This window comes from Cervus elaphus, chromosome X (genome assembly GCF_910594005.1).
Source record: "Cervus elaphus chromosome X, mCerEla1.1, whole genome shotgun sequence".
NCBI lineage: Eukaryota > Metazoa > Chordata > Mammalia > Artiodactyla > Cervidae > Cervus > Cervus elaphus.
Window position 1 is genome coordinate 123226941 of NC_057848.1, and position 25223 is coordinate 123252163.

General features: G+C 46.7%; 3 protein-coding genes and 1 pseudogene across 5 annotated transcripts in view; 2 read left to right on the forward strand and 2 right to left on the reverse strand.

Moving 5' to 3' along the window:
- SMC1A (structural maintenance of chromosomes 1A) overlaps positions 1 to 5656 on the reverse strand; it is a 46125-nt gene extending 40469 nt beyond the window's left edge. For 2 of the 3 annotated variants that reach the window (XR_006340169.1, XM_043897869.1), the window contains exons 1-3: positions 5454 to 5656; positions 233 to 421; positions 9 to 121 (exon numbers count right to left, since the gene is read on the reverse strand). Coding sequence is in view for 2 of the 3 variants with exons in the window: in XM_043897869.1 (XP_043753804.1) it covers positions 9 to 121; positions 233 to 421; positions 5454 to 5562 (411 nt within the window). In the remaining variant the exon portion in view is untranslated. The remainder of the gene's footprint in view (positions 1 to 8; positions 122 to 232; positions 422 to 5453) is intronic. The other variant, XM_043897868.1, reaches the window with a different exon arrangement.
- A 155-nt stretch (positions 5657 to 5811) lies between these two features.
- Positions 5812 to 19120, forward strand: RIBC1 (RIB43A domain with coiled-coils 1). The gene is made up of 8 exons (XM_043897870.1): positions 5812 to 5991; positions 6326 to 6397; positions 11747 to 11863; positions 12934 to 13015; positions 13221 to 13565; positions 17860 to 17978; positions 18369 to 18763; positions 18887 to 19120. Exons 2-8 carry the CDS (start codon positions 6389 to 6391, stop codon positions 18966 to 18968), a joined length of 1149 nt encoding a protein of 382 aa, XP_043753805.1. The 5' UTR covers positions 5812 to 5991; positions 6326 to 6388; the 3' UTR covers positions 18969 to 19120.
- Positions 19121 to 19278: 158 nt separating this feature from the next.
- HSD17B10 (hydroxysteroid 17-beta dehydrogenase 10) lies at positions 19279 to 21695 on the reverse strand. The gene is made up of 6 exons (XM_043897871.1): positions 21541 to 21695; positions 21054 to 21218; positions 20252 to 20416; positions 20003 to 20131; positions 19815 to 19923; positions 19279 to 19615 (listed from the first exon to the last, which is right to left on the reverse strand). Exons 1-6 carry the CDS (start codon positions 21565 to 21567, stop codon positions 19425 to 19427), a joined length of 786 nt encoding a protein of 261 aa, XP_043753806.1. The 5' UTR covers positions 21568 to 21695; the 3' UTR covers positions 19279 to 19424.
- Positions 21696 to 21865: 170 nt separating this feature from the next.
- LOC122691043 lies at positions 21866 to 21937 on the forward strand (annotated as a pseudogene).
- The last annotated feature ends 3286 nt before the right edge of the window (positions 21938 to 25223 follow it).

Here is a 25223-nt window from a genome sequence, read left to right on the forward strand (position 1 = left end):
AAGCCCACCTGGAAGACGAGGAAGTTACGAGCTTTGATAAGAATGCCCAACTTCTCTAATTCCTCACTGTACTCATGTAGCTGGACCACTTTGTTGTTGATCTTGTACTCAGAGGAACCTCCTACAAGACAATGCATGAGTTAGCCAAGGGTCAGGCCTCCCTCCTACCCCAACAAACTAGTCTAGCCACCCCTGTGGACCCAAGGAGAACCTTCTGGCCAGCCTCACCCACCTACAATGACACGGGCAAACGTGCGGTCCTCAGCACCCTCTTCAGAATAGACCATGCTGACAAAGGCTCGGTTGGCTGCTGGTTTGCCCACAGGAGCTCCGTGGATCAGGTCCCTTAGGGTCTTTACCCGCAGGTTGCTGGTTTTCTCACCCAACACAAAGCTGATGGCATCCATGAGATTTGACTTACCTAAAGGAGGACACGACAAAGTAGAGGAGGGGAAATAAGGGGAGGGGAAAAGGAATAAAAGAAACACTGAGAACAGAAATGTCCTCTAAAATGTCAGGAGGACAAAATACTGTTTTGCCCCTGTAAAGACTGGGCCTGACCAAAGCCCTGGCTCAAAGGCTTAGAAAAATAGCTTCTTTGAAGCTACTACTTACAATAGCCAAAAACTAGAGCCCCATTTAAGGAAATAATATATTCACAAAATAGATCATTCTACAATTTTTTTTTGGCCTTACTGCAAGGCATGTAGGATCTTAGTTCCCCAACCAGGAATTGAACCCACATTCCCTGCATTGGAAGTGCAGGGTCCTAACCACTGGACTGCCAGGGAAGTCCTTTACAACCTTTGATGACATGGGAAGATGCCCATAAACAGGAGAAACAAGCATGATAAAAAACTCAACATAGTTTGATCTCAACCAAGTTTAAAAACAAACAAACAAACAAAAAACACAGGGGATGAGGGAAGGAGGAAAATGCAGAGCTGTTGTTTGACAAGTATAGTCCTTTGCAAGATGAAAAAGTTCAGAAGACTGGTTGCACAAAAATGTGAATATATTTAACACTAGTGAATTGTACACTCAGAAACGGTGAAGATGAAATTTTACGTTATGCGTATTTTAACATTTTTAAAAAGGCATGTCTTTATAGTGATACAGGAAGTACACAGCATCACTATGAAGTGTGTTTCCAAAAATATTCGACCTCAATCTAAACAGACCTTTAGACCTACGCCCCCCAGTTTATAAGAAATACAGCATCTAGAGAAACATGGTACATGACAGCATGAGGAAACCTTAAGGCAAACACAGAATGTGGAATGTTCTACAAGACAACTCTTTTTAAAAAGTCAGTGTCTTCTGGGGAGGACCATTCCAGAATATAAGGGATTACTGAGCTTCCCTGGTGGCAGAGTCGGTAAAGAATCTGCCTGCAATGCAGGAGACCCAGGTTTGATCCCTGGGTTGGGAAGATCCCCTGGAAAAGGGAATGGCAATCCACTCCAGTATTCTTGCCTGAAAAGTCTATGGACAGAGGAGCCTGGCGGACTACAGTCCATGGGGTCACAAAGAGTCAGACAGGACTGAGCAACTAACATTTAGCTGACTTTCCTTTCCCTCACCTGGAAAATCTTAAAAACATGACTCAATGGGTAAGCACATAGTTCTCTGTGGGAGTGGCAGCAGCACAGGTGTATCAGGCACAGGTTGTGATCCTGGCTCTGAGAATTAAGTGTGCAGGTGATCACAACCTGTTGTGCCTCAGTATTCTCGTCTATAAAACAAAGATGACGGTACCTCCCTCCTAGGGTCACTGTGAGAATTTAAATGTAAAATGTCCCAAAAAGTAAAGTACTGATACTTGTCACATAGTGGGAGCTCAATAAATGGCAATCCTATCCTATCCAAACCAGGTCTGGACTCTTAGCTTGGTTTCCCTCATCACAGCAGGACTAGCACAACATGTGGATGAGGAGTCAGTCTTTTAGGCAACCCATTTCCAACCTTTGGGCTTCTCCCATGCTCTCCAAGGATGACAAGAACATCACACAATCAAAGGCCTCCCTACCTGCAACCACTCAATATTGTAAACATTTCTATAACATGCATTATGATCTGAACAATGATAAAATGTTTCAAGGAATGTTCTTGGGGAACTCCACAGGCCAATGATGAAAATACCAAAATATATACCATGAATTCAAGAGAGAATAAAAGTTAACATGTACCAGGTGTCTAGAGCAGAAATTCACTGAAGGGAATCAAGGCAAGTCTTATGAGTTGCACACTAAAGAACAGGTAAGGGAGGGCCAGTCAGACCAAGGGTTTTTTTTGGAATACTTGTGCATACAAATTTACCCATGTTGAGGGGACTGAATGCCAAGAGGTGCATCCTGGCTCTTTCCACAGGGGCCACCACACTAAAACCCTAAGAAACTGCAATGGAACCCCAAGCATTAGCCATCTAAGAAGATGGGGGGAAGTGAAGTGGTTTTGCCTCTCCCCCCAGGGGACACCTGGTAATGTCTAGAGACATTTTTGATTGTCACACCTGAGTCACGGGGGGGGGGGGGGGGGGTGCTACTGTCACCTAGTGGGTAAAAGCTAAGGAAGCCACTAAATACCCTACAATGCACAGGATGGACTCCAGAGCAAAGAATTATCTCACTGGAAATGTCAATAGTGCTGCTATAGAGAAACCCTGCTTAATTGAGAGTGAAATCTAGGCAAGTCTCCAGGGAAGGTCATCAGTTAGGGCTACTTCAGCAAGGGCAGTCCCTCAGGCTAGGAAGTGATTTAGCTAGAAACACCTCTGAGGTGGAGGAACACAGCAGGATTCCAAATAGATAGCTAATTCGGGCAGACAGGAGGAATCCTTGGTGTATGATTTAGAGACAGGGAATTTAGATATGAAATAGACATTTTACCTGACTACCCTTTCTTCCTTTTTCCTTTTCCCCCCAGTTTTAACAAGATATAACAGTTGAGCTATTTCAAATCCTAAAAGATGATGCTGTTAAAGTGCTGCACTCAATATGCCAGCAAATTTGGAAAACTCAGCAGGGGCCACAGGACTGGAAAAGGTCAGCTTTCATTCCAATCCCAAAGAAAGGCAATGCCAAAGAATGTTCAAACTACAACAATTGCACTCATTTCACATGCTACCAAAGTAATGCTCAAAATTCTCCAAGCTAGGCTTCAACAGTACATGAAATGAGAACTTCCAGATGTTCAAGCTGGATTTAGAAAAGGCAAAAGGAACCAGAGATCAAATTGCCAACATCTGTTGGATCATAGAAAAAGCAAGAGACTTCCAGAAAAATACCTACTTCTGCCTCAGACTATGCCAAAGCCTTTGACTGTGTGAATCACAACAAACTGGAAAATTCTTCAAGAGACAGGAATACCAGACCACCTTAACTGCCTCCTGAGAAATCTGTAAGCAGGTCAAGAAGCAACAGAACCGGAAATGGAACAACAGACTGGTTCCAAATTGGGAAAGGAGTATGTCAAGACTGTGTATTGTCACCATGCTTATTTAACTCATATGCAGAGTACATCATGCAAAACACCGGGCTGGATGAAGCACAAGCTAGAATCAAGACTGCTAGGAGACATATCAATAACCTTAGATACACAGATGACACCACCTTCATGGAAGAAAACAAAGAACTAAAGAGCCTCTTGAAAGTGAAAGAGAAAAGTGAAAAAGTTGGCTTAAAACTCAACATTCAGAAAACGAAGATCATGGCATCCGGTCCCATCACTTCACGGCAAATAGATGGGGAAACAATGGAAACAGTGACAGACTTTATTTTGGGGGGCTCCAAAATCACTGCAGATGGTGACTGCAGCATGAAATTAAAACACGCTTGCTCCTTGGAAGTAAAGCTATGACCAACCTAGACAGCATATTAAAAAGTAGAGACATTATTTGCCTACGTGTAGTCAAAGCTATGTTTTCCATTAGTAGTGTACAGATGTGAGAATTGGACCATAAAGAAAGCTGAGCACTGAAGAATTGATGCTTTTGAACTGTGGCGTTGGAGAAGACTCTTGAGAGTCCCTTGGACTGCAAGGAGATCAAACCAGTCCATCCTAAAGGAGATCAGTCCTGAATATTCATTGGAAGGACTGATGCTGAAGCTGAAACTCCAATCCTTTGGCCATCTGATGCGAAGAACGGACTCACTGGAAAAGACCCTGATGCTGGGAAAGATTGAAGGCAGGAAAAGAGGACGACAGAGGATAAGATGGTTGGATGGCATCACCGACTAGATAGGACATGAGGTTGAGCAAGTTCAGGGAGTCGGTGATGGACAGGTAAGCCTGGCATGCTGCGGTCCATGGGGTTGCAGAGTCAACAACGACTGAGCGACTGAACTGAACTGAACTGACATACAACACTGGATTAGTTTCAGGTGTACAATATGATTCCGTATTTGTATATATTGCAAAATGGCTGCCCCAGTAAGTTAACATCCATCACCTCACAGTTAATATTTTTTGTGACTTTTTTAAGATCTACTCTTAGCAATTTTGAAATGCACAATAGAGTATTGTTAACTAAATGACCACTCTTCCTAAAGAGCCATCCGAGTCACTTATCACATCATCACTTTATTACATCAATCTAATTCCCTGCACAGCACTTATCACAGCCGAAAAATAACTTTATTTTCTCCTTTATTATCGTCTTCCCCCTAGAACTATAAGTTCTCTGAAAGCATGGCTTAGTCTATTCTCCGCGGTTTCCAAAGCACCTTAATTGAATAAATCCTTATAAAGCAGTAAACATTCAATAAATTTGACAAGCTAAAGAGTTCTGACTTCCGACGGTTTCAGTGGTAAGAAAGGGGCGAATTTGAGGCTTCCCCACTTCTCAGTTGAGGATAGGGCGGGGGGTTCAGACCCCAAGCACTACCGAGACTGGAGCACGGAGTTCGAAATTCAAAAGTGCCGCCTCCAGAGAAGAGTTTTTAAAAGACAGAAGGGAAAAATTTAAAAAAGGAATTGGAGTGTCCCAGCGCGAGGCGGGAGGAGGCGCTGGGATGAAGCAGAAGTATACCATTTGGCCCAGAGGCCAGGAGCGGCCCAGGAGCGGCCCCGCATCTTCCTGGTGGTACAAACAATGTGTGGGGCCGGATGCAGGTGCGCCGGCAAGGAAATGCGTGGCCCACGACTTGAAGCCTGCTCCGGACGCGCCACTTCTGGAGGCAGGGGGCAGTGGGCGGGGTAACGTACAGCTCGGCCCGTACCACTCAGGCCGGGACGGGGGTCACGCAAAGAGCGAGCAACTGACACCTGGGGAAGAGGTTCGAATCAGAGCACCCGAGCGGGAAAAGCGGGTCCGGATCGAACCCCTTAGAAGGGCAAGGAACCTGCTAGGGTTCGCGACATTTCAGGTTGCAAAGGCTGGGTTGTACTACTCTGCTGCCGGATAGGGGGTCCAGGCTGGGACTTGCGCAGGGCCCCAGCCGGGCTTATCTCACCAGAGCCATTGGGTCCAATGATGGCGGTGAACCTCTGAAATGGTCCGATAATCTGCCGACCCTTGTACGATTTAAAGTTCTCGATCTCAATCAGCTTCAGGAACCCCATGACTGCGGCAGCGCCGCCGGCGCTAAGAAAGGCCGCGCCGTTCGCCCGCCAACTGGGATAGCCCGCGCGGGAAACACCGCAGTGCAGGCCGGGCGGACAGTAAACCTCGCGAGATTAAGTCCAGGCCTAACGGGATTTTCGACTTCCGGCGCGGGCGGGAACCAAGGGGCGGGGCATTCGGACTGACGTGGCGGTTTTGTTGATCGGTTGCCAAGGCGCGAGGATACGACTGGCGTTCGGGCCCCGCCCCCTTTTCTTGTTGCTTGGCAATGCAAACTGCCGCTACTGGCGACCTGGCAGTTGAGGAGGCAAGCAGAGCAGTGAGGTGTCGCAGCTTTGGGGATCCCGGAAAGCTGGCTGACGAGGCCAACCCTTGCTGAGACAAGTCAGAAGTCACAGGAGGGTTATGCCCTCCAGGGCAAGAGGAAGGTGGGAGCTCGGCTGCGGCTTTTACCTGGCCGGCGGGAAGATTCAGACAAGAAAAGGGTCGGGAATTGGAAAGATCCCAGGGAGGGGAGGAAGGAGGGGCCAGCAGGAGGATTCCGTGTTAGAGGAGCTCAAATCTTGCTGAGGGTAGAGTAGGTTGGAATTGGAATGGGGTGGAGTTATACATGGGATAGGGTGTTAAGGGGGATGGGGTGTGAATGGAGACGAGGGAACTCTGGAACGACGGGGATGCGGGCTGGGGAAAACTGTGGCCAGAGGTACTACCCCTACCCCACCCCACCCCCGCCCCCCGCCTCCCTCCTTTTTCTCCAAGCAGAGTTCAGAGACTGCCGCTATAGTCTTGGACCTAACCTGGGAGCTTCACAACTGGGACTCCTTGATGAGAAAGGTATTTTGTGTGAACCCCTGGGAGTCAGGGTCCCTAAGCCTGTGCTCTCCACTTCTTCCCTTCCCCCTCTTCATCTCTGTCTTTTCATGCCTCACTCCCATCCCATTCCCTCCTCTCCATCCCCCCTCTGCCCAGTCCCTTGCTTCCCTTCCCTTTCTCTGCTCTGTCCTCCACCCCTATCAACCGCCCTGTTGCCCTCCTTCCTCTTTTCCCCCTCTGCCCCTGACCTTTCTGTCCCTTTCCCCTGTTTTCCATCTTTTCTATCCCTCTGCTCCATCCCATCATACCCCATTACCTTATTACCTGCTCTTTACTAAGCCATGATGTTAGCAGTTCAAGAAGCTGTCTGTGTCATCTTCCCCTTCAGTTTGACCTTATATTGTGGTGACAGATGGAATATAAGCAAGCTGGCGTCAGTGCTGAGACTTAGACATGGAAAAGGTCTGGTGGCTGCTACAGCCATTCCTGTAACTATTTTTTAAACGATGTCTGGAGACTGGGAAGAGTCTTAGGACAAGTCCAGAAAAGTGAGAAAGCCTGGTTGATGCAATCGAGTAAATGAAGTTCAGTTGGGAGATACTGGTGTGATCAGGCTGAGGGGATAAAATGACCAAAGGACAGCAATTTCATAATGGACAGGAACTAGAAATCCCATGAATGGAAGAGCCTGGCGGGCTACACCTTGGGGTGGCAAAACAGCCGGACAGGACCTAGCAACTAAACAACAACAATAATTTCCATTTAAGAAGATGAAATGTAGCTTTTTGGGGAGAAAATCAAATTGGATCCATACTTCTCACACCATATACAAAATGCAATTCCCAAATAGATTAAAAACTTAAATAAGAAAAGCAAAACTTTAGAAATTTTAGGATATATAGGAGAATATCTTTATCACCTCAGGGGATTTCTTAAATGATAAAAACTTCTGAACTTAAAGGAAAAGATTGGTAAATTTGACTGCATTCAAATTCCTCCAAATTATAACATAAAGTGAAAAGATGATAAGTGCACACAAAAAGCTTCTAAAGTATCAATCTGGGTTCTGTGGAGGGTTTGCAGGTGTTCATTTTGTTGTACTTCATAACTTATATGTGTTAACCATTTTCCTTTGTATGTATCAGTCATTAACATAAATTATTATAAAATAATAACAAAGTGAAAACACAAGGCACAAATTGAAGATGTTTGCCACAGGTAAACTAAGAAATGATTGGTGTGCAGAATACATAAGAAACTCCTAAAATTAATAAGAAAAGGACATTTTTTAATGAACAAAAGATATGAATGGGCACTTCACAGAAGAGAAAGAAAAAATGCCTAAAACACACATGAAAAGATGTTGCAACCTCATCAGCAATAAGGAAAATGACAATTAAAATAGATAATTATAACTTTATACCCACAAGTTGGCAAAAATTAAAAAGTCTGTAACATTAAGTGTTGCTGAGGATGTGGGGTAGCTAGAGTTTTTATACACTATAGTGAAAGTATAAATTGGTGCAGTCTTCTTGGAAAACAACATTATCTTGTAAAGTTTAAATAGGCTGATGCCCTATGATCCAGCACTTCCACTTCTAGGCATATGCTAGGGACACTTTTCCAGCTGTATATATGTCTCTCTTAATCTACAAGTTCCTCTTTTTTTTTGGCAGTTAACTAAACTGGATTGTTTGTGCTGCAGAGTCCTAGTCTCTTTTGAACCCACTTCAGTCAGGCCCCACAAAAATGTTCTCATCAAGGTCAGAAGCAACCCTCCCCTTCAAATTAGTCAGTTCTCAGTCCTCATCTTATTTAACCCATCATCAGTTGCTCACTCTCTCCTCCCAAAAGCACTTTCTTCACTCAGCTTGTCAGACAGGGAACTCCAGTTTTTACGTCCATTCCACCTGGCAGAGCCTGAAGCAACTGAGCGACTTTCACACTTCACATCACCTCACTGGCCACTCAGCCTCCAGTGCTGGCTCCTCCTCTCCCTCTGTCCCCTGAGGCATTCTTATCCACCTAGAGTACCTTAGAGATCTCTTACTGCCTCATAGCTTTAAATTCCTTGTATCAGTAAGGATGGGCTGAATTATGCTGAGGTTACAACCTCAAAATCTCAGTGGCTGTATGTGGAAGCTAATACATACAACAAACTAGTGAATATAATATAAAAGGAGCAGACTTACAAACTAGTGGTTAACAGTGATGGGGAAGGGGTACTATAGGGGTAAGAGAGTGGGAGGTACAAACTATTGGGTGTAAGATAGGCTCAGCTATGTATTGTACATCAGGGGGAATAAAACCAATACTTTGTACTAACTGTAAATGGGAAGAAGCCTTTAAAAACTATTAAAAAAACCTAAGGACAACCAATTCAAACACAGTCAACTAGGCCTTCTCAAATAAAACAAGCATTTCATCTATAGCCAATCAAATAATTTCCTTGTGTTCCATCTCTTAAACATCTTTCCTTAAGCTCTTAACCACTTCTGGTTTGGCAGTGCCCAATTTGTTTTTTGCCCAAATAAACTCTTAAAAAATGTTTCTAAGTCTCAGCAGCTCATAAAGACAGGTTTCTCACTCCTGCTTCTTGTCCATTGTGGGTTGGCTACATCTCTGCTCTGTCTTCACTCCAGGACCAAGGCTGAAGGGACAGCCCTCACCTGGGACGTTGCTGGCCCCACAGCAGTAAAGAGAGAACATGGCTATCACTAATGGCTGTTAGTTCTGCTTAGGAATGGCACTGTCAATTCTCACTTTCCAGAGGGCAAAGCAGATTATGTGGCTAATTGTGAGGGCAATATGATAAGAATATAGAATCCTGTAAGGAGAAACAGCAAAAAAAAAACTTTTTGGGGGCCTTGTGAGGTCTTAGTTCCCCACCAGGGATCAAACCTATGCCCCCTGCAGTGGAGGTGCAGAGTCCTAACCACTGGACAGCAAGGGAATTCCCAATAGCATATCTTTTTGAAAAATAACAAAATTTTCCATACTATCTGTATGTATCAATGGGTGTCGATCTCTCAAACTCAACACTTCCAAAACCAATCTCCAGATTCTCATCCTATTCTATTCTCCCCACACAGACTGTTTAGTTGATAGCAACGCATCTGACTGCCCCAGCCCAAATCCTTGAAGTCATTCTTAACACTCCTTCCTCACAGCACACCCAATCCCATCAGGAAGTCCTGTTGGCTCTGTCTTCAAAATATATCCAGAATCTGACCACTTCTCCCTACATCTGCTGCTACTAACCTGGCGTGATCATCATCTCTTGCCTGAACAATTGCAATAGCCTCCTGTCTGGTCTCCCTGCCTCTAGCCACCCTTCCCATCCCCTCCAGTCTATTCTTAACACAGCAGCCAGAGCAATCCTTTACAAATCAAAGACAGGACACATTACTCCCACTGTTCAAAATCCTTCAATGGCTGCCCATTTCTTTGAGTAGAAGCTGCAGCCTTTACAATGGTCTGTGAGGTCCTACATGCTCTGCATCTCCCCACCCAATCTAATGTTATTTCCCACTCCTCCCTCATTCACACACTTGCCTCCCTGCTGTCCCCTTGAATGTGTGTGTGCCTCTTGTGTCCACCTTAAGGCCTCTGCACTTGTTCCCTCTGCCTGCAGTGCTTTCCTAGTTATCTGCATAGGAAACTCCCTCACCTTCTTCAAGTATTTCTTTCCGTTATGCCTCCCCTGACTTCCATATTTAAAGTTGCAACACTCTCCCCATTTCCTTAGCACTTCCAATTCCCCTTATCCTACGCTATATTTTTCCCAAAGCACTGATCATCTTCTTACAAACTATTTAATGTACTCTTTCTAGTCTTGTCTATCCCCACTAGAAAGTAACTTTCACAAGGACTCAGATTTTTGTCACTTTTGCTCCTTGATGTCTCCCAAATGCTTAAGGGATTGTCTGTCAGTAGGCACTTCACAAATATTTGTTAATTGATAAATGAACATGGGTGAAAAAAGCAAGATGCAGAAGAATGCATACTATGTAATACTCCATCAAGTTTCAAGACAAAATGTTTTAAAATATTGTTCAGGGAATCATACACACACATAGGGTATATTAGTGCATATTACTAAGGGAATGGTGACATTTTGGACAGTGGTTATTCTTAGGGTAAGGATGGGGGAGAACAGACATAAGACACTTAAATAGTATTGATCATGTTCTATTTCTTAACTAGGGAGTTGGTTCATGGGTCTCTTTTATCATGCTTTCTAAGTTACATATGGCTTATATATAATTCCCCTGTGTGCATCAAATATTTTAGTTACAAAATGGTTAGACAGTGAACGAGCAAGGTTGGAACTAGCTGTAGGAGTTGATGAATGGTGTTCCAAAGGAATGCAGTGTACAAAGGCCCTGAGGTGGGAACGGTTGTAGTGTTGGAGGACTTGATAGGAAGCCAGCGTACCTGGAGAACAGTAAACAAGGAAGAGGGAGGCATGAGATGAACTGGAGAGGTGTGCAGGAACTGGATCTTGAAAGCCCACAGTAAGGGGTTTGGATCTAAGTGTGGTGGGAAGCCAGTGGAGGATTTTAAGCAGGTGCAAGACATGATCAGATTTATGTTAGCAAGAGATTTTGGCCGTGGCTTTGGCTGGGCTTCCCAAAATACAAAGGAATACAGGCAAATTTAAACCTTTAATTTGACTAGAGCATAAGTAATAAAAATAAAGGGGGAATGGTGGTGGCATTTACTGAAACAGAAAAAACTAAATAGAGCATAATGCAAAAGGGATGTTGTAAATCAGTGTGAGACTTGGAAAGGTGAGCAGGAATCAGATCATGAAGACTCATAAAACAAAAACATTGGGGAACTATTTGCTTTATGCCATGCGTGCATGCTCAGTCATGGTTCAACTCATTGTAGCCCACCAGGCTCCACCATCCATTGGATTCTCCAGGCAAGAATACTGGAGTGGGCTGGGGATCTTCCCTCCTGCATTTCCTGCACTGGCAGGCGGATTCTTTACCACTGAGTCACCTGGGAAGCCCACTTGCTTTATAGATGCTTTCAAAGGTTTTAGGCTGAGGTGTGCCATGGTCAGATTTGCTTTCAGAAAAATCACTTTGGTAGCCAAGGCAGAGAAGCAGTAGAGAGCCTAACACTGGAACAAGGGAGCCCAGTGAGGGTCCTGGGAACATTATCTGGCACCAGCTTGTGAGGTCTGAATTAGGGTTGAGACAGCAGAGATAGAGAACACAGATATGAAATATGTCAGGAAGTAAAATCAGTAGGAATCAATAGTTGGTAAGATAATGTGGGGAGAAAGGAATGGGGGTGGGGGTATAGTCAAGTATGACGGTTAGCACTGACTGGCCATCCAACTCGCCCTTGCTCCAGATGTATAAGGTAGATCTGCCACCAGATCCCAAGGAGGTGGCAGCCATCGAAGCTAGAAGAAATCGAGAAAAGGAGCGACAGAGTCGATTCTTCAATGTGCGGACCAGAGTCATGGGGGTGAGTGGGCAGTGGGGACTTTCTCTGGACCAGGGGTCACCTCACTCTTATACCAGGAGAGGAACATAGCTGTACCCATCACAGCCCCTCCCTGATTCGAGCAGACTGCAGGGTTATAAAGGAAGGAGGAAGGGAAAAAGGCACCCACCCCCACGTGTGGTGAGGGCCTGAGAAAGAGGCCGAGAGGTGCAGGGGAAGAGGAGCCAGTGACAGGTGACTCCTCCAGTCAACTCTGGGCCAAGTGGTCTGGTTTTCAAGAGACAAGTAAATGGAGCCAAAAGAAGTCTATAAAGAATATTTGGTATCGCATGCATATGCCAAAACTCTCTGGAAGGTTACATAAGAAACTGGTAACTGATGGGAGGGGCACTTACTCTTGACTAAACTGTATTCCCTTTTGCACTATTTTGAAATGTTTTAAATGAATTATAATCAAAATAAAGAGAAAATATCGATGTTTAAGAAAAAAATAGATTGCTGGGTGGGTGGATGAGTAGTGTGACTTGAGATCTAGTTGGCAAACGTTTCAAGGCCTGTTCTGTGCCAAGCACTGGGTTAGGCAATAGGGACACAAAGCTGACTAAGGCCCAGTCTCTGCCCTTAGGAAGCTCACAGCCTAGGAGACAATCAATAGAGGCAACGTTCAAGGTAATGTGGATAGAGGGTCCTAGGTTCTATGGGAGTAGCACCTGCTGGAGGGATCAGGAAAGTCTCAGCTGGTCTTAAGGGATGAATAGGAGTTTGGGTAAAAAGGGGAGCAAAGAGTGTTCCAAGTGGAGGGAGCTGCTGGAGCAAAGGCTATCAGTATGAAACAGCGTAAGATATGTAGAGAACTGTAAGCAGAGCTCCTGAGGGTGGGAGAAGGGAAGAGGGTGAGAAGAGGCTGGAGGCAGAGGCTAGACCACTGAGGGACTTACAAACCATGGTGAGATGGTGGGACATTATCCAGTAGATACTGGGGATCCTATAGGAGGATTTTGAGGCAGGTAAGTTCTGAGCAGTCTGTGTTAGAGCATTCGAGGCCCACTGCTGGGCTTCTACCTTGATTTAGCCCATTTCTTTGCGATCAGGTGGATGTTGAAGCCCTGAACAACCAGGTGGAAGAACGAAAGCTTCAGGAGGCAACAGAACGGAGCAAGGAGGCAGCTTATGGTAAAAAGTCCAAGGCCAGAGGCCAGCCAAGGGGGAAAAGCAAGGACCTGAGTGGGCTAAGGCAGGGCAGTTCTGCTCTGGAGTGCAGCCTGAGGTCTGGGGGGTGTGGTAAGACAAACCAGACAGGCCTTTGGGAGCAGTGGCTGTGCTGACTAGACTGTCTCTCCTGTGGGGCCTTCTCCATGCCCCTACCCACCACCCCCAGGTACCAACCAGGCGCAATATGATATGGTGGTTCAGATGCTAGAGAAGGAACAGGCAGAACGGACACGTCGGCTGGCCAAGAAAGTGCAAAACTTTAGAGAACAGAGGCAGCAACTCAAGAACAGGCGTGAATTTGACTTCTGGGATTCAGACCGACTCTGGAGGGAGTTTCCAGCTTATGTTGGTGACAATGCTCCCTACTATGGCCCAGTCAGCCTGCAGTACTTCTCTGGGGAAGATCTGGAGAGGGCTGCATGTCTGAGAATGCAGCAGGAGCAGTTCCAATACAGCCTGGAGAGGCAGCTACAAGAGCAACAGCAAGCCAGAGTTGATGAGAACTGTGCAGGTAAGCAGCGAGGCCCTCCCGGCTGTGACCTGAGGCCTAGTGGGGAGCCATCCTAAGCTGAAGACCAGAACTGTGTGGGCAGGTCCAGTTTCACGTAAGGGCTGATGCTGAAAGGTTAGACTGAGCAGGTCCCAACCTCCTTCATCAACTGACAGTGTAGCCATTGATCCCTGATCAGCCTGGCACTCCATTGCCTGGAGACAGCAGAGTAAAGACAAACCTAATGGTCCTGCCACTTACTAGCTAGTTTGGGCAAATGAATCCTCCTCTCTGTGCTTCATTTTGCTTATCTTTAAAATGAGAAAATTACCCATACCACACAGCTCATGTGAGAATGAAATGAGACACCGTAAGTAAAGCACAAGCATCAGTACAATAGTAGCTACAATAACCAGTAGCTACTATTACTCTGACATCTGTGGCCATGTTCCCCTCTTCCATTAGAGTAAGGGCAAGGACCATCTCTTACCTACTCACACCACTCATCTTTAAAAGCACCCCTGTTGTAGCACCCTGTTTTGTTATACCACTTACCATAGAGGTATTTGTGGAATGTCTTTCTCCCCCAAAATGTCAACTCACTGAAGATGAACCACGTCTCTCATTTCCACCTCTATATCCCAGTTACCTAGTACATTACCTGCCAGTTTCAGGAGTTCAATAAAATCATCATTGAATGAACAACTGAAGACCAAAATAAACAAGACAGGCACCCTGCCCTCCAGGAACCCACAGAACCAGGACTTCCAGAAAATCAGTTTAGAGTAAAAGGAAAAAATATATGCACAAGTTATTTACCAGCAAGTATCTATGCTTTAACACTGCATTAGGTACTATGACAGGTACTGTGACAGAAATATATACAGGACATCACTCAGTCGTGTCTGACTTTTTGCAACCCCATGGACAGTACAGTCCATGGAGTTCTCTAAACCAGAACACTAGAGTGGGTAGCCTTTCCCTTCTCCAGGGAATCTTCCCAACCCAGGGATCGAACCCAGGTCTCCTACATTGCAGGCAGATTCTTTACCAGCTGAGCCACAAGGGAAGCCCAAGAATACTGGAGTGGGTAGCCTATCCCTTCTCCAGAGGATCTTCCCAACCCAGGAATTGAACCGGGGTCTCCTGCATTGCAGGCGGATTCTTTATCAACTGAGCTATGAGGGAAGTCCATAGAACACGGAGCGAACATCAAGATGGGAGGGTCAGTTCTCACAGGGGAAGGGAGGGACGGTAGGGGGTTGGCACAGGCCAGCTGTCAGGAACCAAATTTTAGAAAGCCGGGTACAATTTTGGCAAGGCAGAGAGTGAGAATGAGAAAAGGCCATTCTCGGCAGAGTGGGTAGCAAGAGGAAGAGCTAACCTTTATTGAGTACTTACTGTGTACCAGACACTGTGCCAAGCTTTCTACCATGTATTAACTCATTTCATCTTCAACAACCCTATGAGGCAAGTACTAGTAATATCCCTATTTTCTGTGGAGGAAACTGAAAGAACTGAGAACAGAGATATTAAAGGAGGGGGGAAGTGAACTCAGGTGGCAGGTTGGCTCCAGAGCCCGCACTTGTGATTGCTACACCATACTTGCTCTGTCACCATGAGAAAATGGGGACTCAGGGGCCAAGGGAGGTTTCAGAGAGGGAGTCGTCAATAATGTCAGATGCCCTCAGAGAAGTTCAGATAGGAAAAGAAACCTATCAGATTGAGAAACTAGGAGTATTTGGTGATTTTTGTCAAAGTAGCTGCAGTGGCACCAGGGGCCAGCTGCCTAGTGACAGCAGGCAGGTGTACAAGAAGGTAGAGTTAGGCAACAGAACAGCAGAATGCTGGGGGAGAGTCTGTGTAGCGTCATGAAAGGAGCATGAGCTGATTCCTTGAGAGATCTGGATTCTAACTTACTAAGTGCTGGCTGTGTAACCTTAGGCATTTTACTTCACCTCTGGACCTCATCTGGAAACATGGGGTGACCTTTCCTCTTTGAGATGCTATGAAGACTGAAATGAAACCAGGCACCCCTATCCTCCGTTCCCCTGCCGTCCAGTCTCTGTGGTCTGTCCCTGTGCCTCTCCAGAGCCAAGCCTTCAGCCTATGCTCTGGACCCCATTCCGCCTGCCTCCCATGCAGGCTGTGCTCCCTCGGGTACGCCCTGGCCCTGAGGTTCTCAACACTTTCCACTGGCCATATTCTGTGAAGGCTGTAAACATGCTTATGTCTAACCCTTCTTTTTAAAAACTTTTTAAAATTTTTATTTCTTTTTGGCTGTGCTGGGTCTTTGTTGCTGCGCAAGGACTTTTTCTTGTTGTGGAGCATGGGCTCTAGGGTGCATGGCTTCAGTAGTTGTGGCACATGGGCCCAGTTGCCCCGAGGCATGTGGAATCTTCCCAGACCAGGGATTGAACCCGTGTCCCCTGAATTGGCAGGATTCTTAACCACTGGACCAACAGGGAAGTCCCTGTATAACCCTCCTTAAGAATAAAACAAAAGCCTCTCTCCATTCTGATTCCCCTAGATACTATGAGCTAGCTCTTTTCCTTTACAGCCACACTTTTTGAAAAATCTGTCTCTACTTGCTGTCATTCCTTCCTAACTTTCCAGTCACACTTCAACTCCTGAGATCTCATTTCTCCCCACACACCTGCACTGACACTACTCTTACAAAAAGCATCAATGTCCTTTGTTATCAGGTACAAGAGGCTCTGTTCAGTCTTTTCTCCTTTACTTGGACTTTCTTGCTACACTTGACTCTTACCATCTCTTCCTTCTTAAACCTCTCTCTTCCTTGGCTTCTGTGACAGCATATTCTGCTATAGCTCTCCGATCATTCCTCTTCTGTCCACACTTTGTGGATTCCTCTTCCTTCTAGAGACTTTGTCCTTGGCATGCTGCTCTCCTTACCCTGCATACTTGCCTCAGGTGCCCTCAACCCTCATTCTGGTTTCGGCTACCACATCACCATCTCTATGCAGAGGACTCTTTACCTGCACAGTCAGGTATCCAGGTGGCTGCTGACCACCTCCAATTCAGCTTCCTAAAGAGAATTCATCAGTGCTCCCTAACCTGCTCTGCATTCTGTATCCTCTAGTTCCAGAGGTGGCCACATCATGCACGGAGTCATCCCAGCCAGGACCCTGGGAAGCATCCGAGTCTTTTGCTCTCCCTTACTCCCTAATCCAATCCATCAAATTCTGCTAATGAAACCTCCGTATATTTCCCCTGCATCCTTTCCATCACTGGCCTGGTTTCAGCCCTCTCAGCCGGCCTACTGCCATAGCCTCCAAGAGGGCTTCCCTACCTCCACTGTCTCCCACCAGCCTCCCTCACTGTCCTCTATACTGGCACCAAAAGGAGCCTTCTAAAATGCAAATCTAACCATGTCACCCCCTTACTTAAAATCCTTCCATATTCGCCATCACCTTCAGGGTCAAGTTTCCAGTCCTTAGTCTGACCCCTGTAGAGTTCCCTAGTCACTTGCATTTTATGCTCCAGCAAGAGCAGACTACTTGTAATTTAAGATACAGATCATGCTGTTTCTTCACTTCCTTATTTGATATTTACCAAGCACCCAGTATGTACCAGGCTCTGATGTAGGTGCTAGTGTATGGCAGTAGATAAAACAGACAAACGTCCCTGCTTTTACAAAGGTTACCTTGTAGTGAGGAGAGAGACAGGCAATAGACAAAAATAATTAAGTAAAATGTAAGGTATATTGGATAGTGATAAATGCTGGGGAGAAAAATAAATCAGAGGAGGAAGATAAATTTTGGGGTCAGGCAGGTGGCAATTTTAGGTAGGAAAGATAGAAGGCCTCACTGAGGAGCAAAGTGAGCAAAGATCTGAAGGAAGCAAAAGAACATGAGACAAGAGCAACATTTATTACAAATCCCTAAGGCAGAATTGTCTGGCATGTTCTAGTAACAGCATGGAGACCACTGTAGCTGGACTGAAGCACTTTCAATACTTTTGCTCATGCTATGCCTGCAGCCTAGCCCTTAGTCTGAAGCTCAGAGATGAAATAATTTCCCCAGGTCACACAGCTCCGAAGCAACAGAGCTGGCATTGAGACCCAGGTCCATTGGAAGCATATTTCAGTGAGGCACCTGAGAAATTCTTGTGGTTGTCACTTTTATTATCCTTAGCCCCAAAGAGTAGCTGCTTCCACACATCCCTGCAATGAGGACATTACCCCACTCCCAAACATACATACACATAGCTTGCACATACATAAACATACATTTACAAAGCTTGCTGAACAAATGACTGAATGACAGTGCCCTGGCCATATTTCTTTGTGTAGACATGCTCGATGAGCAGCTACGCCTAGCTATGGACATGCGGGCCACCCAACTGGCCAAGCTGGAGGAGTCCTGCCGCATAGCCATGATGGCTGCCACGGCCAATGCCAACAAAGCCCAGGTATGTACAGCATAAGAGCCATCCAGGGCACCAGGCTCTCCCCAATCTACTGATCAAACCAGCCCTCTCATCTACCTGGGGATTTCCCCCTTCACCCTAGGGCCCTCTTAGGGCAGGAGGTCCCCTTCCCCACCTCCAGGCTCAGGATGACCTGAGAACAGAACACTGCCCTCCCTTCCCCAGTCTCTCAGTCTAAGGGCTTCCAGAAGGCAGAGGAGTTCCCTGCCCATTCCACCCCTTCCCCCACCTTAAGTCACTCAAAGGCCATGCAGTATCTCTTCCTTCTCTCCCTGAAATGGGGGAGAGTAGGGCCATGTCTCCCCCTCCCCCTGTGACTGAGAGCTCCCTGAGGTTGAGCATCCAAATGCTCACATTCGGGGACCCCACCAGGCAGCTGAGCTGGCTGAGCAGCAGCGCCGTGAGCATCAGCGCCAACAGGAGGCGAACCTCGTGGAAGTCCAGAACCAGATCACAAGTGACCTACTGACTGAGAACCCCCAGGTTGCCCAAAACCCCGTGGCTCCCCACAGGGTCTTGCCCTATTGCTGGAAGGGCATGACTCCAGAGCAGAGAGCCACCATCAGGAAAGTACAGGAGACACAACGCCATGAAAAGGAAGCACAGCGCCAAGCTGAACAAACACTGGATGCCAAATGGGAAAGCCAGACCGTGAACTTGGCCCAGGCAGCAATGGAGCTAGAAGAACAGGAGAGGGAGCTGTGTGCTGAATTTCGGAGGGGACTGGGCTCCTTCAACCAGCAGCTGGCTAAGGAGCAAAAAGCCCAGTGAGTTCTGGGGGGGGGGGGGTGGCAGCAAGGATGAATGCTAAGGGAGGGTAGGGAGGGATGGCAAGGGCCAGGGAGAGGGGGAAAGCCCATTAGCTGAAGCCTCTGGATTTCTTTTCACAGGCAGAATTATCTGAATTCAATAATCTATACCAATCAACCTACAGCCCAATATCATCTGCAATTTAACACCAACAGCCGCTGAGCTCAGGATGGTCCTCTCCCACCTCCAGCATCAAGCTCACAGAAGCTAACAGTCAGAAAAATGCTGCAGACCCCCCCCCCCCCAATCCATTTCCCAGTGGGAGAGAGCTGAGCCAGTACCCTACCTCTGACCCTGGGTAATAAAGTTGTTCATTAAAATCAAGGTTACATGTTGTAATAGGACACAAAAGGTGTACGGTACTGCCATTCCCACCCCACCCATGGGTTCTGAGCATCCAACCCTGTCAGTCTTCACCCATTCACATTTATTCCCCATGCCAGCTCCCCCAGCACACAGTGCTGCTCACTCCTCTGTGAGAAAGAGACTTTATTAGGCACACAGGGTGACTGATAGGCAGAGGTTACAAAATGGCTACTGGGCTTCCTTCCAAGCTGGAGTAGAGCACTCCAGGAGGGGGAGGGACAGAGGAACCTTTGTTCTCTCTGCCTTCCCCCTTCAAGGCTGCATGCGGATGGCCCCATCCAGCCGGATGACTTCTCCATTGAGGAATGAGTTCTCGATGATGGCCTGTACCAGATGAGCATACTCAGCAGGGTCACCAAGTCGGTTGGGGAAGGGCACCTGGCTGGCCAGGAAGTTGCGCACTTTATCTGGGAGGGTGGTCAACAGCGGGGTGCCAAATAGGCCTAGATAAGACAGCCAGAATCAGAGACCCACCCTCACTTTCATATTTACCTGGTCCCTCCTCACCGTAACTCTACTTGTGGTGCTTCCCTATATCCAGAGATAGAAGGCTGCTGCTGTTTAGATGGTAGATACCTTCCCTGCTCAATTGCCCACAGATCCCACCCAATCCCAGGTGTGGCAGGGAGGGGATATGTCTACCTGGAGCAATGGTCATCACCCGGATACCCATGGGAGCCAGATCCCGAGCAATGGGCAGTGTCATCCCCACTATGCCCCCCTTGGAAGCAGAGTATGCAGCTTGTCCAACCTGGAGAGGGAGTGGAGGTCATAAGGGGCAGGGCCCCCAACAAGTCACCAAGGTACAAGCCTTGCCCCTACTCACACACCTGGCCCTCAAAGGCAGCTACGCTGGCCGTGTTGATGATGACCCCACGTTGGCCTCCCTGGTCTGGTTCATTCTGGCCCATCTCACCAGCCACCAGGCGGATCACATTGAAGGTGCCTATGAGATTCACCTGGAGGACCAGTAGAGAGGTGGTATAGGACTTGAAGCAGAGGTAGCCTTTTGTGGGTGTGGGGACACTCACAGTCAGATACTTCTTACTACTACCCCTGGAGAACCTCTAAGGCCTTACATTGATAACTCGCTGAAAGTCCTCCAAGGTATGGGCCTGGCTCTTCTTTAAGTTATATGTCTTGCTGGCCACTGCAATGCCTGCACAGTTGACTGCCACATCCACACGGCCAAACTTTTCTCTTGCTAGAGTCAGGGCTGCTTGCACATCCTTCTCTGAGGTCACCTTCAAAGGGAAAAGTGGAGAAGGTATTCATCTACCATCATACACATACCACTAAATCTTGCAGGGGGTGGGGGGCGCAGGGCAAATCCAGTCTTTGAGTGACAACAGAATTGTGTAAGCAAGGGAGAGGCCAAGAGAAAGAAAACTCTAGAGTGAGACAAAGGTGAAAATGTTAGGTATTATAGAGCAGTGTTTCAAAACATTTTTGAAATCTATACCCTCTTTTGAAAAACTTACATACCCCTGGAGATTCTCAACTGCTGTGGATCAGACAAGTTGTGAGAATTATTAATATGAAGATAAACTAGCTTTTTGGTACCCCTACTTGCTAATATGATTTCATCAATCTTTACTTTCTGTAGTTTGTTTTATGATAAGTTTTTTGACTTTGTAAAAATTAAAATTACAGGGCACAATAACTCTACATATCTCCTTGAGAAGATTCTGATATGGCTAATCGGCAACCTCCCTCCCTGCCCTCCTCCCTGTTGTGAATCACAGCTTTAGCAATTCTTTATCCGGAGGCGTATGAAAACGGCTCAGACCAAAAGGGAAAAGGAGATGGGTCCACTGCTCACATAGACAGGCACCCTCATGAAAAGGAACCCCATGGGAGAGGTGAGGTAACCCCACTTACGTCGGCTGGGGCAAAGGCGCAGCTCTTCCCTAACTTCTTGGCCTGGGCCTCCCCATCTGAGTTGGGCAGGTCCAAAAGTACAGCAGTGGCCCCCTGCCCCACCAGTCGCTCCGCTGTGGCCAAGCCTAGGCCTGAGGCTCCGCCGGTTATTAAGGCAACCAGACCCTGTGAAGAGGAGCTCGGTCAACAACTACACTGTGCGGACCACCCCTACCCATTCACCAGGCTTCTGCGAGGGAGGCTCCCGGTCACCGCCGCGACTTGACCCCCATCTTAACGATGGGACCCTCTCGGCGTCTCATCCCCAGACAGCCATCCAGTCACCCCACATGCACGTGCCCCGGAGAGTTGACCTTCACCTCCCGAGCCCCGCCGTCGCAATAACAGGCCTAGATAAGAGTGACGCTTTCTCCCAGCACCGCTCTCTCCCCGCTGGTTCTACGGCTGCGCCGTCCCAGTGGGTGCAAAAGGGCGAAAACCCGATTACCTTCACGCTCCGACATGCAGCTGCCATCTTGCTCAGGCCTCTCTGCAGGCTGGACTGCCGAGCACTCGCTGATTGGCCGGGGCGGAGCCGCGGGGCGGGGCCGGCGAGGCGGGCGGCCCGCCCCTCAGCCAAACAAGTGGGCGCCGGCCTCTCACGTCACCCGCCGCGGGGACAAGGCCGGCCGGGGCAAGGTCCAGGCAGAGAGTCTTTACACCCAGGGAAAAACAACGAATAGCCGCGTCGCAACACTACCACACCCCCGGGCCTTTGGTCAGGCCTGCAGCTCTGCTGGGGGGAGGGGGACAGGAGATTGAAAATGTGTTCCTCGATACAGAGAAGATTAGCATGGCCCCTGTGCAAGGATGACACGCAAATTCGTGAAGCGTTCCATATTTTTAAGTGGAAAAAAAAAAAAGAAAAAGAAAAAAAAAAGAAAAAAAAAAAAAAGAAAATGTGTTCCTTACTCCTCGGAAAAAGCCTCCGTTCAAGTATAAAAATATCAGAGAGACCTATATGCCAGTCTGTGCGGGGCACTAAGGATAATAGAGGAATAATAAAATAATCAGAGGAATAATAAAAGGTTCATGCCTTCCGAGAGGGAAGTTGGAAAGTTCAGTTGGAAAAAGAAATAATTTCAGTACAGACACAGACAAAGGAAGGGACAAAGAACCAGATTCTAGAACCTAGGCATGGATATCCAAAGATGGTGATTGTGAGAGCCACATACAGAGAAATATGTTGAGGAAGAGACTGAGAAGAACAGAGATGACCGACAGGTTCTCAGAGATACAGATGTGGAAAGCCATAACAAGAGAAGCTAGAAAACGACATTCTGAGACAGCTGCTGAGAAACAAACCCAAAGAGGCATAAGCAGAGAAGCAAAAAACATCTTTGAGCCTTTGGTACTGTCTTCTATGTCTAACATCTATTTTAAACCCCAAAGCCCAGATCACACATTTCACATTGGACCTCAACCAGAGACTGTCATTTAAGACCCAGAACACCCTAAAACATCTTTTCACCAGTATCCTAATTATAATTCTGAGCCTACCTTATCTGACTTCTTTATACACTTCTCCCCAAGCCAAGGTCTTCAGACCATAACCTTAGTCTACATTTTCAGCCTCATTGAGCTGTGTATTTCCTTTATTTTAAGTATCTCCCTATCTGGGTTCCCACCCAGGAAGACTTCCTTCTGGGCCTCCTAAATGTTGACTTACTACCACACTCATGGTCACTACACAATATCCATGAAAGGATTTAGTACCAGATTCACAATCTTTCAGACAACATGAAGCGCCCCCATCCCTCAGTGATAGCACTCTTAACGGAGCCAAATATGGTCCAACCACAGTGCCCTCTTTGTGTTCTTTCTTTTGTTTTTAATTTTTATTGAAGTATAGTCTATTTTCAATATTGTGTTAGTTGTGGGTGTACAGCAAAGTGAATTAGTTATATACAAACATATATCCACTCTTTTTTAGATTCGTTTCCCATATAGGCCATTACAGAGTATTGAGTTTCCTGTGCTATACTGTAGTTTCTTATTGGTTATCTATTTTATACATGTTGTTGTTTAGTCACTCGGTCTGTCCAACTCTTTTGCAACCCCAGGGACTGGAGTCCACCAGGCTCCTCTGTCGGTGGGATTTCTCAGGCAAGAGTAAGTATTGGAGTGGGTTGCCATTTCCTTCTCCCAGGATCTATGACCCAGGGATCGAACCCGCATCTCCTGCTTGGCCGGTGGATTCTTCACCATTGAGCCACCGGGGAAGCTATTTTATGTATAGTAGTTTGTATATATTAATACCAATCTCCCAATTTATCCTCCCACCCCAGCTGTGTTCATCTTTGAATTAGCTATTCTCTATGCTTGAAATGCTCTCCTGATCTTTGCATGACTGTATTTGTTGCTGCTGTTGTTGCTATTGTTTGGTCATTCAGAACTAAGCTTCAATGTCACCTCCTCTCCCTCACCTCTCAAGCTGAGTCACTTAGTTGCTATTCCATTGTGTTGGAGGATGTCATCAAGAGTACATAACCTCAGGTTGACCACACAGCTGGACCCAGGCATTGGGACACTCTGTACCCCACTTCTGTCCCTGGAATATGCTCACTGTTGCCACAGTTAGAGCTGTTTCAAGAACATGGCCTTGAGAGAGTAAGGTGTTGTTGGGACCATCTGGACTGAATACCACCTAACTGAATCCTGTGAACACCTCTATATAAACTTTTAAGATTCTGGCAGATAGGTGTGGAGATCTACTAGTCTTTTGGTCACCCAGAACAAACCTTAGAAGTTCCCTTGCTCATTAAATCTGCCACCTACCAATCTGGAATAGTCTGCCTCTTTCTTCAGTCTCTCCTTGCCCTTCCTGTTCAGGGGCCAGTTTTTGAATCAACACGTTGCATATTTGAATTCTCTGCATAGTACTTACAGGTCCACCGTCTCTTTCCAAACTTGGGGCCAGATATGCTTTGGAATTAGAAATTTTTTCAATTCTGAAGACACTTACCCTATATTACATACTTCTATATACTGCATATACTCTATACTCTCGGTAGTTATCTACCGAGAAAAGTCTGGGGTGTCGCTTATAATTAAACATTAATAGTTCTAGAGGCAAAAATATGAAAATTTACACTGAGTGAATCAAGACAACAAATAGCCTTATGCTATTTCAGGTCCTGTTTGTCACCTAATGAGTTTGGGCTCCAAAGTATGAAAAAGAGCCTGATACTTGCCAGAACTTTTGGCATTGTGGAATTGTGCCTTAAGGATTTTGAGTCTTGTCTAACTTGGCCTTGTTTGTGTGAGTGTTTGTGTGTTCTCCGTGTGCTGGAAGGTAAACCCCATGGCAGCAGGGTCTTGTCCTTTACCTCTTGGCTACCTCATGCTAAGAACACTGCCTGACATGTACTACACACTCAATATGAATTAAGGAATAAATCAGCCAGTCTTGGGAGAATTTGCAGGCCCAGCTGCATGATTCTTTCATGAAGAATTATGCTCAGCTCCAAGGACCTCCTTTCTACTTTAACCACCTCTGTCTAAACCACACTGTTAACCTTGTCATGTCCTGGAATGATTCCCCCACGTCTACAAACCACCGCCTCTGACTCTGACCATGTTCTCCCAGTTACCTCAGGTCTTCTCTCCACCACTTCTTTTATATCCTTGAACCCTGTTGATCTGTGGGCCTTTCTATTTTCTCCAGCCCAGCAGCTTCTTCCTACTTTTCTCCTGGACAGTGTAGACCCTCTCTCATTTCTCCTCTCTCTTTACCCATTCCCACCAGTGTCCTCAACCCATTTATCCCTTGGCATCCTACCAATTCAACTCCTTGAAATTTCAGCACAGACTCTGATACCAGAGGTCTGGGTTTGAATCTCAGCTTCATCATTTGCTAGAGATGACCTTGAGAAAGCTACTTGAATATGCCTCTTTATCCTCTTCCATAAAATGGATATAATCAAAGTACCTCCTTTGTAGGGTTGTTAGGAATATGATGCCATTTCTCGGATTTAACCTGGCTGAAACAACCTCGGCTCGGCCCCCACGAGGCGGAGCCCAAGCACAGCAGAAGCCCAACTCAGCGAAAGTTCCCATGGTGGAAGCTGAACTCAAGAAAACCCAGCGCAGTGGAAGTGACAAGGAGTCCAGCGTGCTGGAAACTGGGAC

Bases quoted from the DNA above. Each gene is read 5' to 3' on its own strand.
- RIBC1 (XM_043897870.1), top strand. The intron at 13,566-17,859 runs GTAAGCAGCGAG...TTCTTTGTGTAG, and splicing joins AGTTGATGAGAACTGTGCAG to ACATGCTCGATGAGCAGCTA. The intron at 17,979-18,368 runs GTATGTACAGCA...GGACCCCACCAG, and splicing joins CCAATGCCAACAAAGCCCAG to GCAGCTGAGCTGGCTGAGCA.
- HSD17B10 (XM_043897871.1), bottom strand. From the start codon at position 21,567: ATGGCAGCTGCATGTCGGAGCGTGAAG. The intron at 21,219-21,540 runs GTAATCGGGTTT...TCCTCTTCACAG, and splicing joins CTGCATGTCGGAGCGTGAAG to GGTCTGGTTGCCTTAATAAC. The intron at 20,417-21,053 runs GTAAGTGGGGTT...TTCCCTTTGAAG, and splicing joins GCGCCTTTGCCCCAGCCGAC to GTGACCTCAGAGAAGGATGT.